At 54.4% G+C, this 15,607-nt stretch overlaps 3 protein-coding genes across 4 annotated transcripts; all 3 read left to right on the forward strand.

Moving 5' to 3' along the window:
• Nucleotides 1–646: 646 nt before the first annotated feature.
• Gpr152 (G protein-coupled receptor 152) lies at nt 647–2,206 on the forward strand. The gene is made up of 3 exons (XM_050137225.1): nt 647–1,822; nt 1,895–1,918; nt 1,991–2,206. Exons 1-3 carry the CDS (start codon nt 647–649, stop codon nt 2,204–2,206), a joined length of 1,416 nt encoding a protein of 471 aa, XP_049993182.1.
• A 5,128-nt stretch (nt 2,207–7,334) lies between these two features.
• Nucleotides 7,335–12,968, forward strand: Coro1b (coronin 1B). 2 transcript variants are annotated; one of them, XM_050137229.1, is made up of 11 exons: nt 7,335–7,484; nt 8,125–8,327; nt 8,659–8,781; nt 8,885–9,014; nt 9,218–9,399; nt 9,484–9,603; nt 10,147–10,251; nt 10,334–10,479; nt 11,268–11,325; nt 12,161–12,424; nt 12,529–12,968. In XM_050137229.1, the coding sequence occupies exons 2-11, from the start codon at nt 8,127–8,129 to the stop codon at nt 12,652–12,654; spliced, it is 1,455 nt and encodes a 484-aa protein (XP_049993186.1). In that variant the 5' UTR covers nt 7,335–7,484; nt 8,125–8,126; the 3' UTR covers nt 12,655–12,968. The 2 variants fall into 2 exon arrangements, with proteins under 2 accessions (XP_049993186.1, XP_049993187.1); XM_050137230.1 differs by having other exon boundaries at nt 7,373–7,477.
• Nucleotides 12,969–13,118: 150 nt separating this feature from the next.
• Nucleotides 13,119–15,583, forward strand: Ptprcap (protein tyrosine phosphatase receptor type C associated protein). The gene is made up of 2 exons (XM_050137241.1): nt 13,119–13,730; nt 14,807–15,583. The coding sequence occupies exons 1-2, from the start codon at nt 13,728–13,730 to the stop codon at nt 15,410–15,412; spliced, it is 609 nt and encodes a 202-aa protein (XP_049993198.1). The 5' UTR covers nt 13,119–13,727; the 3' UTR covers nt 15,413–15,583.
• Nucleotides 15,584–15,607: the final 24 nt, after the last annotated feature.

Genomic DNA, 15,607 nt, shown 5'->3' on the forward strand with positions numbered 1-15,607 from the left:
ACAGAGTCTCACTATGTAGCCCATAGCTGGCCTGGAACTTGCTATGCAGACCAGGCTAGCCTTGAATTCAGTCCCCTATGTCTGTGCTTCCCAAGTGCCAGAATTAAAGGCATTTGTCACCATGCCTGGCCCCAAAAAATAAATTAAAAAAAAAAAGTCAAAGCTGGCATGGTAGTACATGTTAGTAACCCCAGCATTTAAAAGGCTAAGACAAAGATGGTCTCAAGTTTGAGGCAGTCCTGATCTACACAGAAAGTGCCAGGCCAGCCAGGGTTCCACAGCAAGACCTTATTTCCAGACAGTATTTATCAGCCTCCTTAATAAACTTGAAAACCTCTGGTTTAGTCCACTTCGGCATGTGGATTCTATATGGCAAGATGGTTAAGTCTAGTCTGAGTTGCTGACCATATCTGGAACCTTCACCAAGTCACAGAGTTAGTGGACAATCCTCTCCTCACTGGTAACATTGATTATAGGGGGACCACATGAGATTATGTATGTGAGTGCCAGGCACGGGCTAACCGCTGGCCCAGAGAGGAGCAGTGCCTGGTCGGGTGGCCAGCACCACCTCTCTCACACCCAGCCATCACATTTGTTGATTCAGCAGACTGGCAATCCATGTCCAGCGCTACCCTGAGGACCCGGAATGGACAGTGCTATGGAAGCCAACCTGGGAGCTGCTGGCCACGGTCCCCGCACAGAGCTCAATGACGAGGACTACTACCCCCAGGGCAGCTGGGACACTGTCTTTCTGGTAGCCTTACTGCTCCTGGGACTACCAGCCAATGGGCTGATGGCATGGCTGGCTGGCTCGCAGGCCCGACACGGGGCTGGCACGAGACTAGCCCTGCTCCTGCTCAGCCTGGCCCTCTCTGACTTCTTATTCCTGGCAGCAGCGACTTTCCAAATCCTGGAGATCCAGCACGGAGGGCACTGGCCACTGGGCACTGCTGCCTGCCGTCTCTACTACTTCCTATGGGGTGTGTCCTACTCCTCCGGCCTCTTCCTATTGACAGCCCTCAGCCTGGACCGCTGCTTGCTGGCGCTATGCCCACGCTGGTACCCAGGGCACCGCCCAGCCCGCCTGCCCCTCTGGGTGTGCGCTGGGGTCTGGGTGCTGGCCACACTCTTCAGTGTGCCCTGGTTGGTTTTCCCTGAGGCTGCTGTCTGGTGGTATGACTTGGTCATCTGCCTGGACTTCTGGGATAGCGAGGAGCTGCCTCTGCGGATGCTTGAGATCTTGGGGGGCTTCCTGCCCTTCCTCTTGTTGCTGGTCTGCCACGTGCTTACCCAAGCCACCACTTGCAGGACCTGTTGTGGGCACCAGCCTAGGCCTATGGTCTGCCATGGCTTTGCCCGTGTGGCCAAGACTATTCTGTCCGCCTATGTGATTCTGAGGCTACCCTACCAGCTGGCACAGCTGCTCTATCTGGCTTTCTTATGGGATGTCTACCCTGGATACCTGCTCTGGGAAGCCCTGGTCTATTCTGACTACCTGATCCTGCTCAACAGCTGCCTGAGCCCCTTCCTGTGCCTAGCAGCCAGTGCTGACCTCCGCGCCCTGCTGCGCGCTGTACTTTCCTCCTTCGCAGCTGCTGCCTGTGAGGAACAGCCTGGCAGCTTCACACCTACTGAGCCACAGACCCAGGTGGTCTCTGTGAGCCTGACTCCGCCAGGACAGACAGCTGAAGGCCAGCCACGGTTGGATCCTGTGGGCCAGCCTCAGGAGAATCCCTCTGTTCAGCCACAGTCCGATTCTGTGGTCCAGCCTGAGGTGAGCCCCTCAGTACAGCCACAGTCAGACTCTGTGGTCCAGCCTGAGGTGGACTCCCTAATCCAGCCACCATTGGATCCTGTAGTTCAACCTGAGGTGAACCCTTTAACCCAGTCACAGTTGGAACCCATGGATCAACCTCAAGTGACTCCTTCAGCCCAACCACAGTCAAATTCTGTGGTCCAGACTCAAGTGGACTCCCTGACCCAGGCACAGTTGGATCCTGTGGCCCAGCCACAAACAAACATGGAGGCCCAGACCCCTGCCTATGGGGCTGAGTCAGCCTCTAACCCTGGTGAGGAAAGCTCCCCCAGTCCATCCCCAGATCCCAAGCTTGGGGCCCCTGAGAACCTAGATGAGCCGGCTGTTCTTGAGGGAGAAGGCCCGAGTAGTGTCCCACCACAAGTGGCCCCCAGCGCCGGTCCTACTTGAGTGACCTGGAAGCCCAGGCTTGCCAAGGCGGAGAGAGTCAGAGAGAGCCAGCTGGGCGAGAGGGGGAACATGAAGAAACAGTGAAAAACCCCATTGATTCCCTTGAGCCTGCCAGGGGGGCTGAGGAGAAGTGAAACCTGTTAGTCAAAGGTCCAATATAGGGTGTTGTATCCACACCCTGGCCTCACCAGGCTTTCCCGTTACGACCCCCCCACACTCACAGCCACCCCACATCCTTGTCCTGCTGGGTTCCAGTGCCCCCGGATCCATGCTTCCCCTTCTTGCCTCCAATCTGGTGGAGGAAGACTTCCTCTGATGGCCCTCTAACCTTTCCCTCACTTTCCCCATCCCTGTCCGGTTCTCTAGCTTGGGCATCAAACAGAAAAGTCCCTGTAGAGAGGGGAGGCTTCTAGGAGCCCACAGCCCAAAGTAGGAACCAGTTGGCCAAGCCCAGCCAAGCATACTGAGACATTCTCCTGCCCCTAATACACAGAGCCTGGGACATGATTTCCCTAGCAAGGTGCAGCCAAGAATGGGGAGCAACCAGACAAAAGTGAGGAGCGGCCAAGCCTGGATTCAAATCCAGCTCTGCCACACCCTGGCCTGGTAACTGGGCAAGCTTTGGGGCTGTTTGAGGGTTAACTGAGAGAGTGAATGGGGCATCTGCAGGAGCCTGGCACACAGCGAAGCTCTGGGCCAGATGACCTTTTCCTTCACTGACATACAAACATGGCTCTTCAGGGGCTGGGACTGGATAGCAGAAGGACAATGCCACTCTCTGCCCGGAGCACCCAGGATCCTCTGATTGCTTAGGTTGACAAATTTAGAGGGAGACTCACAAATCTTCAAAGTCTGACTCCATCCAAGAGCCTAACTAATGTCACCTGCCTCCAGCCTTCAGGGATGGCCGGACAGGATCGGGGTGGGGGTGGGGGGAGCTGCAGGGAGCAGAGTGTGCTGGAATTTGAACCCAGGACACACACAGGCAGAGATCCCTGGGCAGTATGGTCCCAGGAAGGGCAGAAGCTCCCAGAGTCATAAGGCTGAGCCAGTTCTTCCTCTCTAGCTGCAGATGCTGCAAGGGAAAACTGAAACAGGAAGTGCAGCAAATTGTTTGCCACCCACCCCCCTCCCATCAGCCCCTCTTCGCCCAGATGAGTGGTTCTCCTCCCCAACTCTCCCAGACCAGGTCTCCCTCTCCGCCCCCTTTGCATTTGTGAGTGGATGAGAGAATGACCTCAGCAGCAGGTGTCCCTGATGATGGGGTTGATGGGAATTTTTTTTCTGGGAAACTTGCATCTTAAAAAGGCAAGGTGGCAGGCTGTGCAGGCAGCGGGGAGGGGTGCAGTCAGATCTGCATGTCTGTCGATTTTCTGATCTGTAAGATGGGGGTAATGTGCCGGGCATGGCTCACTCCTGCAATCCTAGCACTCAGGATGCCAAAGCAGGAGTCTCATAAGTTTAAGGTCAGCCTGGGCTACATAGTGAGATTCTGGGTCAAAGAAAACAAGGGTTAGTGAGACTGGAGAGATGGCTTAGCAGCTAAGAGCATATAATATTCTTGTAAAGGACCAAAGTTGGTTCTCAAACCCCACATGTGGCAACTTACGCACATGAAACTCCAGCTCCAGGAACTCTAGTGCCCCCTTCTGATCTCCATGGGACCTGCACACACGTGTGTACATATACACATGCAGACAGATACACATATAAATTGGATTAAATAAATCTAAAGAAAAGAAAAAAAGGAGAGACTGGGGATATAACTCAATAGTAGGAGGCTTGCCTAAAACATTCAAGGCCTGGGCTCAGTCAGTTGCATTGCAAAATGACGGTATGTTCTCTTGCTGGTGATCACAAATATGGGGTACACACATGAGAAGGCACAGAGTGGCTGTGACAGTTTCAAAACGTAATGGTAGCCTGATGGGATGACAGGCACTGTCTTAGTCACTGTTCTGTTGCTGCAAAGAGACACCATGGCCAAGGCAATTCTCATTAAAAGAAAGTAATTGGGAGGCTTGCTTGCAGTTTCAGAGGCTTAGTCCATGATCATCATGGCAGGAAGTAGTGTGGCAGACATGGTCCTGGAGAAGTAGTCAAGAGCTACATCCTGGTCTTCAGGCAGAAAGAATGAAATGGGCCTAGCATGGGCTATTTACTTATTTATTATGTATATAGTGTTCTGGGAACCAGATCTCATTATACATGGGTGTGTATCATCATGTGGTTGCTGGGAATTGAACTCAGGACCTCTGGAACAGCAGTCAGTTCTTTTAACCTCTGAGCCATCTCTCCAGCCCCATGGGCTTTTTAAACTTCAAAGTCCACCTCTGTGACACACTTTTTCCAACAAGGCCGCACCTCCGGATCCTTCTATCAATGAATCCTACTCCCTGGTGACTAAGCATTCAAATATATGAGCCTATAGGGGTCACTCTTATTCAAACCACCACAGGCAACAAAGTCAGTGGGAGAGAAAGATTTCTGAAGTATTTGTTGAATTAACTCCTCTAATGAATATATATATTTGTTTTTTTAAGACAGGGTTTCTCTGTGTGTAGTTCTGGCTATCCTGGAACTCACTTTGTAGACCAGGCTAGCTTCAAACTCAGATCCTGAATGCTGGGATTGAAGGCATGCGCCACCACTGCCTGACTCTAACAAATATTTAATGACCATTTACCTACCAGATAGTTTTCTGACCAGCCTTGCACTTTAGAGATTCATGTTAAAAAAAAAAAAAAAAAAAAAGAGAGAGAGAGATTCATGTTTACAGTTCAGGGTGTTGCTAAAGGTTGCTGGGCCCTGGCTTCACCATTCATTCATTGTGTGGCCTTCAGCAAAGCTCTTAGGCTTTTTGGAACTTGTTTTGCCCATTTGTAAAATGGGTATTATAATGATTGACCTATCTGTCACGTGTGGCTCTTTGATAGAGAGTAAGCCTTCAATCACGGCCAGTCATTAAATTTGATTTGATAATGGGCACCCTGAAACCAAATGAGGCCTAGGCCAGCGCCCTCCTGGCAGGTAGCTTGGGCACCAATTACACATCTCCTTACACTACCATGGTGCCTCCTCCTCAGGAAAGGTTCACCTTCCCCCTGTCCCTGTCCATTTGCTGGAGTTCACAGTCTCTGAGGGCAGAGCCTAGATTTTGGTCTCCTTTGGGGCACTCTTCAGGGATCCTATGCCTTCTCCTGACAGGGGTCCCAATGCCTCCTCAACATCAGATCAGAAAATAAAATTTCCCTGCCTTCAGCTGTGGCCCACCCCACAAGTTCTACCCCTTAAGGAGTGAGCCAGCCCTACCTCCAAGGTCCCCAGGGGGAGTCTCACCGGTATGGGAGAATTGCTACCCAGAAGAAAGAGCTGCACCCTGGGAAGTTTACAGGATAAAGAGGAGTTTTCCAAGTGGTCCACAGAACAGGTTTGTGTTGAAGAAGATGGAGCCAGAAAAGGAGAGCACAGCCCCCAGCTCAGGGAACACACCACACCCCAGGGGACTTGCTGCCTCCTGGGGGACTCCTTCCTCCAGGTAAGATCCCTGTGTCCCCCGAAAGGAACCAGATGTTGGTTCTGAGGACTGTGAATATTAATATTTTGCAATTCTATCTTCAGGCCTGCTGCTCATTTATTCTCCAGCATGAAGTGGTTTGACACTGGGTGCTGGGCGGGGTCTTCTTCTTCTGGGTACCAGAAGGACAAGGCGGGGGCGGGGGGGGGGGGACACATGACAAAGTCCCTGTCTTTTGTTTGCTGGCAGGAATCTTAGCAGGGTGCCAAACAATTACACAGTGTGGTATTTGGGACTACGAATAGCAAATGGGGATGAGGAAAAGCCAGGCAGTGACTGGGTGAGGGGAGCCCAAAAGGGCCCTCAGTGGAGGCCTGGCGTCATTGAAGTTCCTCCAGGCCAGGAAGAGCTTCCAGAAGGAGGAAGGGAACAGGATGTGCTGGCCTGAGGAGGCAGTGAGGGTTTGGATCACCAGATGCACGCTGAGAGGACTGTGGTAGGTGTCCCGGATGGTCGGCAGGAGTCAGGCAGGAATTCTGGGAGAGGAACATGGGGACTATGGATTCTATTTGCAGTGGGGTGATGTGGGGGAGGGGGATATTTGGAACTGTGGCACCTGACCTGATGTGGGCTTCCCACAGAACCCCTCAATGCCTGTCCTGCCACATCCTGCCTGCATGGCTCCAGGGTTTGTGAACAGTGAGAAAACCAAAGTCTTTGGGAATAACAGAACAAGATGGAATCCCAGCTGGGAGGCCTCAATCAAGCATCTGTCCCTCCCGGCCTGTTTCTTCACAGAGTGTGGTGACCACTGAAAAGGGTCACAAGTCCACCCCCCCACACACACACAGGGGCGGGCTGGGGGGCTTCATGCAGGCTAAACAAAGCACTTCTTACCTCCCTGCTCTTGCTCCTCCCATGTACCTGTTTACTTTCTGGGAAAGACACCCATTATCACCACCGGTCACCCAGGGAGGTGGCCGCAGAGGAAGGAATGTTATCTTGTGGGTCCTAAGGGGGCCCCTAAGTTCTCCAGGACGAGACAAGATAGGCGAATCTGAGGAGGCAAACAGGCAAATTTAGGCTCCTATGAAATGGAGGAAAGGAAGGTGCACAGGAGCCACAATCAAATCACCTTCTTCGATTTTTACTAAGCCCAAGGAGGAACCACACGTGTCCATCAGGATGTATGATGGACTTCCACTTCTTCAGGTTACATAGTTAACCGACATCATGAACTCCCAACCTTGAAACTGGCACCTATGGCTGGGTGTGGTGGCACATGCGTTTATTTGCAGCACTTGGGAGGCAAACGCAGGCAGGCAGATCTCTGTGCGTTCTGTGCCAGTTCCAAGCCAGCCAAGTGTGCATATTAATAGGGTCCTGTCTCAAACACAAAAAACACGTGAAAAGGGTGAAGGCGGAGCGAGAGGATCCTGGCCGGTAGCACCGGGTAGGGAAATCGGAGGGCAAGTTTCACCCTTCTCCAGGAGACTCCAGGAGACTCGCACAGTACCTGTGCGGTAGTATCAACCAGGCCCAGCCCGGTGCAAATCTACTGGTCGAGTGAGGGCCTAGCGACCAGGCCTCGCCCCGTGGGCGGGTCATTACAAAGCCCCGCCTTCTGCGCGTGACCTGCCCCGCCCCCGCTCCACTCCTCTGTCACTTCCTGATTCCCGCTTCCTGCTTCCCAGAGGCCGGGATCCGGAGCCGCCCGAGGTTGCAGCCGCAGTCCCGGGCGCCCCTGGCGAGCGGTGAGCGGTGAGAGCGGCAGGGCCGGAGTAGAGGCGCAGGCGTGGGCTGGGGCGGGGGGGGGGGCATGAGTCAGAAGAGCGCATCCCCTCCGCGGCGCCCCACCCTCAATCCCAATCCCCCTCCCCCAGCGGCCCATCTTTCCTTTCCTGGGCAGGGATCTTTGGAAGTTGGGTCTCTGGTGTTCTTTGGACGATGCTCTGAGGCCACTTTGAGGACCTGGCAGCATCCTCGAGACCCCTGTTCTGCCAGGGTCTCTATGCCGGACTTCCTGCACCTCTTTGCACATTCCCTGGGACTCAGCTGCGGCCTAGTTGGAAAACCCTTTTGCTGCCTTGTCTCCTCATCACCCAGCCTCCAAACTCTGGCCGTGTAAAGCTGCTTGGAATCATTTGGGAGCTATAGATCGAAGCTCTGTGTTCCTTGCAGCAGCATCCGTACACACATGCGTGTGCGCGTGCACACACACACACAGATAACAGAGCTACGGAAGGCCTTGGGGGGAAGAGTCTGTTGGTCTTCACCTATGAACCCATTCTCTAAGTGGGGAAACTGGAATTCCCAATGTCATCATGACCACTTCCCTGGTAACATGGCTCTGTGTGTCTCTTTGGAGGCCAGTGCTGATCCAGGTGTCTCTGCCCTGTAGATATGTCCTTCCGAAAAGTGGTGCGACAGAGCAAATTCCGGCATGTGTTCGGACAGCCGGTCAAGAATGACCAGTGCTATGAGGATATTCGAGTGTCCCGGGTCACCTGGGACAGTACCTTCTGCGCCGTCAACCCCAAGTTCCTGGCAGTGATTGTGGAAGCCAGTGGCGGGGGAGCCTTTATGGTGCTCCCTCTAAGCAAGGTGGGCCCCAGGGGTCAGGGTGGAGAGGAGGAATGAGAGCATGCTGGCCACACCTGTGGACAGGTAGTTTGTGTCATTTCTTGGCCCATGGCTCCTGCTGGACAAGTTATAGTCCAGATTTATTGCCCAGGAGGTGTTGTGCAAATAAAAAGTGTTTATTGCCACCAGGTTTGGATGGTAGGCTGCAGGCATTTCCTGCACAGAGTCATATCTGGGCCACCAGGAACGAGGGTAGTCACCTCATTCTTTCATCATGAAAGGGCCACAGATGCTGGGAGGAATGGGGACTAGGGCTGTTGGTTCCCCTCTGACTGCACCTTAATGCCTACAGACAGGCCGCATTGACAAGGCCTACCCAACAGTGTGTGGGCACACAGGACCTGTTCTGGACATTGACTGGTGTCCCCACAATGATGAAGTCATTGCCAGTGGCTCAGAGGACTGCACAGTCATGGTGAGCATAGGACTGTTCAGATGAGGGTCTCGGGGTGTAGCCGGAGGTTGCTGTCAGTGGGGCCAACACAGGCCTGCACCCATCCTCCCTCTCCCTACCACAGGTATGGCAGATTCCAGAGAATGGGCTGACCTCACCTCTGACTGAGCCAGTAGTGGTGCTTGAGGGGCACACCAAGCGTGTGGGCATCATCACCTGGCACCCCACAGCCCGGAATGTGCTTCTCAGTGCAGGTCTGCCCACTCCCTGCCCCTTCATACCCTTCTCCAGGGTGGCCGTGGAATGTTCAGCAGCCTCTCACAGGCCAATCCGGAAACTGATGCCTACAGAGAGGGAAACCTAATTTAGTACCAGTGGGCAGAGTGGGTCTAGCGGGCTGACGGCCCCACAGCTGCAGCCCCAAGCCTGATAGAGCTGCTGATCGTTTGCCTCCCAGGTTGTGACAATGTGGTGCTTATCTGGAATGTGGGCACTGCAGAAGAGCTGTACCGCCTCGACAGCTTGCACCCTGACCTCATCTACAACGTGAGCTGGAACCACAATGGCAGCCTCTTCTGCTCAGCTTGCAAGGACAAGAGTGTCCGCATCATCGATCCCAGGCGGGGCACCCTGGTGGCAGTAGGTATCCCAGAGGGCAAGAATGGCAATATAGAGACTCAGGGCCCTGACCTGCACTGCACTGACCACCTGTCCATCCCACAGGAGCGGGAGAAGGCTCACGAGGGGGCCCGGCCCATGCGGGCCATCTTTCTGGCCGATGGCAAGGTGTTCACCACCGGTTTCAGCCGCATGAGTGAACGTCAGCTGGCACTCTGGGACCCAGTGAGTGATTTGCCAGCCTAAGGCGGGCAGGCTTGAGACCTGGGCCTCACCCTAGGATACTCCTCCCTGGGCCAGGCAGACAGAGATCAGCATGGAGGAGAATCCTGCACTGCTTAGATCCTCAGCCTGGCCCTTGAGACTTCCCTCCCTTCCCTGACTCCAGCTCTCTGGCTCTCCCTGGCTCTCCTCCAGTGCCTCCTACACTCTTCTTTCTGCTTGCACAAACCATAAAGGTACCCTCCTCCTGGGAGCCCCCAGGCCCTGCCCTGCTACACTCTGTCTCTCAGCAAAGTGAACTTGAGGGCCCCTTTGAGGCCTGGGCTGGTACCATCTGGCTCTTCAGCCTTCCTGTAACCAGACTTTCTCAGCCCTTGCCTGTCGGTTTGGGAATAGGATTATGGCCCAGAGAAGGCTGGGAATGGAGAAAACCATTAGCATGTTGGGGAGTGTTGCTATCTGTTGTGTGAGACTGGCTGACGCCAGTCCTGAAGGGTTCAGAATGAGAAGATTCTGACTTGGCCCCATTTTCCCCCATGTACTTAGGACAACTTTGAGGAGCCTAAGGCCATGCAGGAGTTGGATTCAAGCAATGGGGCCCTGCTGCCCTTCTATGACCCAGATACCAGTGTGGTCTATGTCTGTGGCAAGGTGAGGCTCGGTGGGGCAACAGACTGGGGCTGAGAGGCCGGGAAAGGGTCTGGTCAAGTGCTCAACTTCTTTACCCCCACAGGGCGACTCCAGCATCCGGTACTTTGAGATCACAGACGAGCCTCCCTATATCCACTTCCTGAACACATTCACGAGCAAAGAACCCCAGAGGGGTATGGGTAGCATGCCTAAGAGGGGCTTGGAGGTCAGCAAGTGTGAAATTGCCCGGTAAGAAGGTTCTCTGAGGCAGCTCTCTATAGGCAGAGTTTATTTGAGGACCCAGTCAGGATTGGGAGGGGCGGGGTGGCTCAGACTGAGCATGACCAGGTCATCAGCATCCACAGTAAGAGTTCAGATGATGGAGGCTAAGTTAGGCATGGTGCCATACACCTGTCATCCCAGCATTTGGGAGTTCAGAGGACTGCAAGTACAGAGAGGCTAGCCTGAGCTACATAGTAAGTTCAAGGTCAGTCTGAACTGTGTAGCAAGACCTTATTTCAAGCAGAAAGCAAAGGAAAGGGCTGGCAGTGTAACTCAGTTGGTGGCGTGCCTGCCTCGCACAAAGCCCAGGGTCCCGCCGCCACAGCACTGTAATGCGAAAGAAGCGGTTCAGGAGGCAGAGCTGGGAGAATCAAAAGTTCAAAGTCACCCTTGCCTCTACAGGATATCCAAGGCCAGCCAGGGATATAGGAAACCATGCTTCAAAAAATAAAAGGAATAGCATAGGCCTTTAATCCCAGTTTCCTGCAGAGGTAGGCTGATCTCCATGAGTTTGAAGAAAGGATGGTCTACATAGTGAGTTTCAGACTTCAACAGCTGTACAATGAGACCCTGTCTCAAAAAAGAAAGAAAGAAAGAAAGAAAGAAAGAAAGAAAGAAAGAAAGAAAGATCACAACCACAAAGTTGCCTAGGATCACTCTAGAGGCACCCTTAAGAGAGGGAGGCCATAAGCAGAAGTCACCAGGCAGCCTGTAGAAATGTCCAGGTTCCACCGTGGCTCCCCTCTCTTTTCCAGGTTCTACAAACTGCATGAGCGCAAGTGCGAGCCTATAGTCATGACTGTGCCAAGAAAGGTGAGGCTGCTGACCCCGCCCCCCACGCCCTTCCCAGCAGAGGGGCCACGCCAGGGCAATGGGCAAGGTTGGGAGATGAGCTGGAGGGATGACACAGGGTGCGCTGAGGCCCTGCAGTGACAGAGGCCAGGCACTAAAGAGCAGGGTAGCAGGGATAGAGGGCCTTCATAGGAGGAAGGACCAACAGTAGGATTGGGTGGTGCTCTGTTGGGAGGGGGCTAGAAGGACAGGGGCTCTGGCCTTGAATCCCATTGGGGAGGGGCCTGGCTACAGTGACTTGTCCTCAGATGCGGAGCCTGGAGCCTATAACACATTCCCGCTATTCTCCATTTGGTATTCACAGGCTCAGTGTGCCAGGCACGTCCTGGAGCAAAGCCCACAATCCTTCTATGGGGCTTGCAGGACTCACAGAGCCATACAGCTGGCCCTTGTGGTCTGCCGGAGAGGGTGCCAGCAAGGGCTGTGCCCAGGAGGAACTGACAAGACTTGAATGGGAACATTGGAAAAGAAAGTGAAAGGGGAGATTGGCGCTCTCAAGGTCCCTGGGGATCAGATCTTTGGAGGATGGGTTGATAAGAGTCCACTGAGTCAGAATGGGCGGTGGTGGCACACACCTTTAATCCCAGCGCTCAGGGAGGCAGAGGCAAGTGGATCTCTGAGTTTGAGGCCAGTCTGGTGACTTCCAGGTCAGCCAGGGCTACACAGAAACCGTCTTGAAAAAGAAAAAAAGAAAAAAAAGTCAGGAGGGTGTTGAGGATGCAGCTACTCAGAGACCAGATGTGAGAGCCCTGGTAGGGCCCCCAACTGATTCTGACCTCTCCTGCCTGGTGCGCAGTCTGACCTCTTCCAGGATGATCTGTACCCTGACACAGCCGGACCTGAGGCTGCTCTTGAGGCAGAGGATTGGGTGAGCGGGCAGGATGCAGACCCGATCCTGATCTCACTACGGGAAGCCTATGTGCCCAGTAAACAACGGGACCTGAAGGTCAGCCGGCGAAATGTGCTATCGGACAGCCGGCCTGCCAGTTCCAGCCGTCCCGGAGCCGCCACCGCCACCACAATTACGGATGTTCCCATTGGCGCCCTTGCTGGGGCTGGTGTATGTGTCCTACATTTGGGGATCCTTTCCAATTGGCTGGGCCTTGGGCCTTTACTGTAGGGGTAGGTTATGGCTGGTGCCCTCTGACTTCCATGTTTTTGCAGGAATCTGGGAAACTGGAAGAGGTGATGCAAGAGCTTCGGGCACTCCGGGTGCTGGTCAAGGAACAGGGGGAGCGCATCAGCCGCCTGGAGGAACAGCTGGGCCGCATGGAGAATGGGGATACATAGGACCACCAGGGACCTGCTCCCGACACTGCCTCCTCCGCACCCCCTCTCACCTAGCTTCTGTGGCCAGGTCACAGCAGGCACTTTGCTGCTTAGTGCCTCTGGGGCAGGTCAGGGCCAGTTTGCACCTCTCCACAGCCTGGGGCCCAGGTTGGAAGCACCATCTGGCTTTTGGAAGATTTTTGTACCAAGGCAAACTCCCAAGTACTTCAAGGGACCATCTTCTCAACCTGCCCAGCCCACTGCCCCCTCCCCAGAGAAAGCAGCAGAGATGGTTCTATATTTTCATTTTAAATAAAATGCTCTTTCTAAAGCCAGGTTTGACCTGCTGCTGTGGAGGGTTGGGGCGCACTAGGAAGGGAAACTGCAAACTTTATGTGGAAAGTAGCTCCTGCGTACTTGAATTCCACCATGCAGAGAAACTGAGGCAAAAAGGGTGTGAGAGATGGGTTAGTGGATAAAATCACTTGCTAAGCAAGCCTGATGACCTGAACTTGATCCCTGCAACCCATGATAGAGAGAGATCTAACTTCCGTATATACCCACATGTGCAGGCATGTGCAGAGTTGATTTGTTTTCCTGAGACAGGGTTTCTCTGTAGTCCTGGCCATCGTGGTACTCTGTAGATCAAGGTGGCCTGGAACTCAAGAGGTCTGCCTGCCTTTGCCTCTTGTTTTGATTTCTAAAGGCTAGTCCGGTACACACCTTTAGTCCAAGAACACTCCAGGGGTAGAAGCAGGAGGATCACCTTGAGTTCCTGGCCAGCCAGAGCCACACAGTGGATGTCCTGTTTCAGTTAGATGCACACTTCCTCCCTTTGGAGTTCTGGTCTTAGATCCTGTAGCCACAACCTCACCTAGAGAGGCCTGGGAAGATTTGGTATGTGTCTGGGGATCCCGAGAGGCTGAGACCCCATGAGGGTCCTATGATAGGCTAGAGTGGGTGGGGTGTTTCAGGCAGGAAACGGAAGTGTCAGTAACTCCTACTAGCTACTATACTTGAGCGCGCTCTGGAGCTCACTTCTCACTAAACACAGCCAGTCAGAGGTGGGTGCCCGTGCAAAGGCCATCGGATCAATGGTGAGCTATGGAGCCCTCTGGGTTCTTGGGGCACAGGGGGCTAGGGATGGGTTTTCGGGATTTCAGAGCTAAAGGGTCCCCTCACAAGAGACCTGGGGTAGAAAAGCCCAGGACTAACATGGGGTGGAACCTGGCCTTCACCTCAGAGCTAGGCTCCCTGGAATTCAGGGTAGGTCCTGTAGTACCCATTCTAGTTGTGGCCTTATTCCAAAACCCTTGGAATAGTCCCTCATCTGATCCCCTCACGAGCTGAGTTTGGGTGTGACTCCTACCCTGGAGCCTGGTGTGCTAAGGGAGGCTTGCACCCAGCACCCCTCCCCCACCACTACCACACCCCCCACCTGCTTTGTTCCAACCGCAGGCTTCCTTTAGCTATACATACTGCCCCAAACTGAGTCTTGGCCCTGCACAGCCTGAGGCCCTCCAGGGCAGAACGGGGAGCTGAACGGAAACCCTGCAGCTGGGGCAGCCCCATGGTTGAGAGGAGGGGCTTCAAAGATCCCCCCCATCCTAGGACCAGTCGACCTCTGAGTTGTTCTAGATACCTCCATCAAGGCCTCCAGAGAGCCACCTGCTCCCTCCACTGCCCAGGCAGGCCATTTTAACACATCCAGCTAATGGCCACTAAACATCTAGGTGCCACCATGGCTTTAAGTGGTGTCCCCTCCCAATTCTATCATCTAGGAGCTTATTCTGATGGGAAAGGGAATAATCCATTTCTCTCTGGTGTGGGATCTGATGGGAGAAGAGTAATTAAGGGGCCAGTTAGCTGTAGAGGTCTGGTGGGTCTCATCGGCCATGGCAAGCAGGCAGGCTTGAGGCTGCGGAAGTCCAGCGTCTGAGCAGAGGGCCAGCCAGTGCACAGGCCTCAGGCAATGGCAGACCAGGGGCAGTGAGAAGCGACTGCAGGGTTAAGTTGAAGGCAGTCACACTAGGGCAAGGCCTTAACCAAATAAGGGCTGGGGATTTTCTGCTTGACTGTCCCTGTTTTGCCTGAGGCAACTAAGAACTGTGTCAGAAGAGATCAGAGATGGATGGTTTCATCAGTAACAACTTCTTCCTGCTGTCTCCCACAGGCTCTGCCTGGTACCCTCAGATTTAGGGTGCTGTTAGCCCTGCCCGGGGCCCTGGCCTCCGGGGTAGGCACGGAGGATGGTGCAGGCTCCAGTGCTGTCACCATCATCCTGCTGTTCCTGCTCCTGCTGCTACTTGTCACCGCCCTGGCCTTCGCCTGGCATCGCCTCAGCCGTGCCTCGGGGGGCTACTACCACCCAGCTCGCCTGGGTGCTGCGTTGTGGGGCCACACCCGCCGCCTGCTCTGGGCCAGCCCTGCAGGCCGCTGGCTTCGGGCCCGCACTGACCTGGGATCCCCAGAGGAACCAGGGCAGCAAGAGGATGAGCAGGATGCAGAAGAGGATTGCATGATGGATGGTGGCCCTGAGGAAGCTGGTCCCCAGGAAGAGGAGCAGCGGTGTGAAGCCGGAGATCAAGCAAAGCAGGCCCCAGCAGCATATGACACAGACAGTGAAGGGGGCCTGGGCCTCAGCTCACAAGGTCCCGTGGGCTCAGGCAGCAGTGCTGAGGCCCTTCTGAGTGACCTGCACGCCTTTTCAGGTAGTGCGGCCTGGGATGACAGTGCTGGAAAAGCGGGGGGCCAGCGCCTTCATGTCACCGCACTGTAGGATCCAGCCTGCTGTCCTGTCCCTGCCCCAGCCTCTGACTGTCTCTTTCCATGCTGTCCTGATGAAACAAAAACCAGCCTGGACCATCATCATCCCACGCAGCTTCTCAGACTGCCACCCCGACCAGTTTCCCAGTGTCCCCCTCCCCTCCCCAGGCACTGGGCAGATACTGAAAATAAAACTCCTTAAGTCCTG

This window comes from Alexandromys fortis, unplaced genomic scaffold, assembly GCF_014885135.2.
Source record: "Alexandromys fortis isolate MF-2015 unplaced genomic scaffold, M_Fortis_MF-2015_v1.1 scaffold_3, whole genome shotgun sequence".
Lineage (NCBI taxonomy): Eukaryota > Metazoa > Chordata > Mammalia > Rodentia > Cricetidae > Alexandromys > Alexandromys fortis.

Coding starts and splice junctions, on each gene's coding strand:
- Gpr152 (XM_050137225.1), top strand. CDS start 647: ATGGACAGTGCTATGGAAGCCAACCTGGGAGCTGCTGGCCACGGTCCC. Junction 1,823..1,894: donor ACTCTGTGGTCCAGCCTGAG/GTGGACTCCCTA, acceptor ACCCAGTCACAG/TTGGAACCCATGGATCAACC. Junction 1,919..1,990: donor AACCCATGGATCAACCTCAA/GTGACTCCTTCA, acceptor ACCCAGGCACAG/TTGGATCCTGTGGCCCAGCC.
- Coro1b (XM_050137229.1), top strand. CDS start 8,127: ATGTCCTTCCGAAAAGTGGTGCGACAGAGCAAATTCCGGCATGTGTTC. Junction 9,400..9,483: donor GGCGGGGCACCCTGGTGGCA/GTAGGTATCCCA, acceptor TCCATCCCACAG/GAGCGGGAGAAGGCTCACGA. Junction 9,604..10,146: donor AGCTGGCACTCTGGGACCCA/GTGAGTGATTTG, acceptor CCATGTACTTAG/GACAACTTTGAGGAGCCTAA.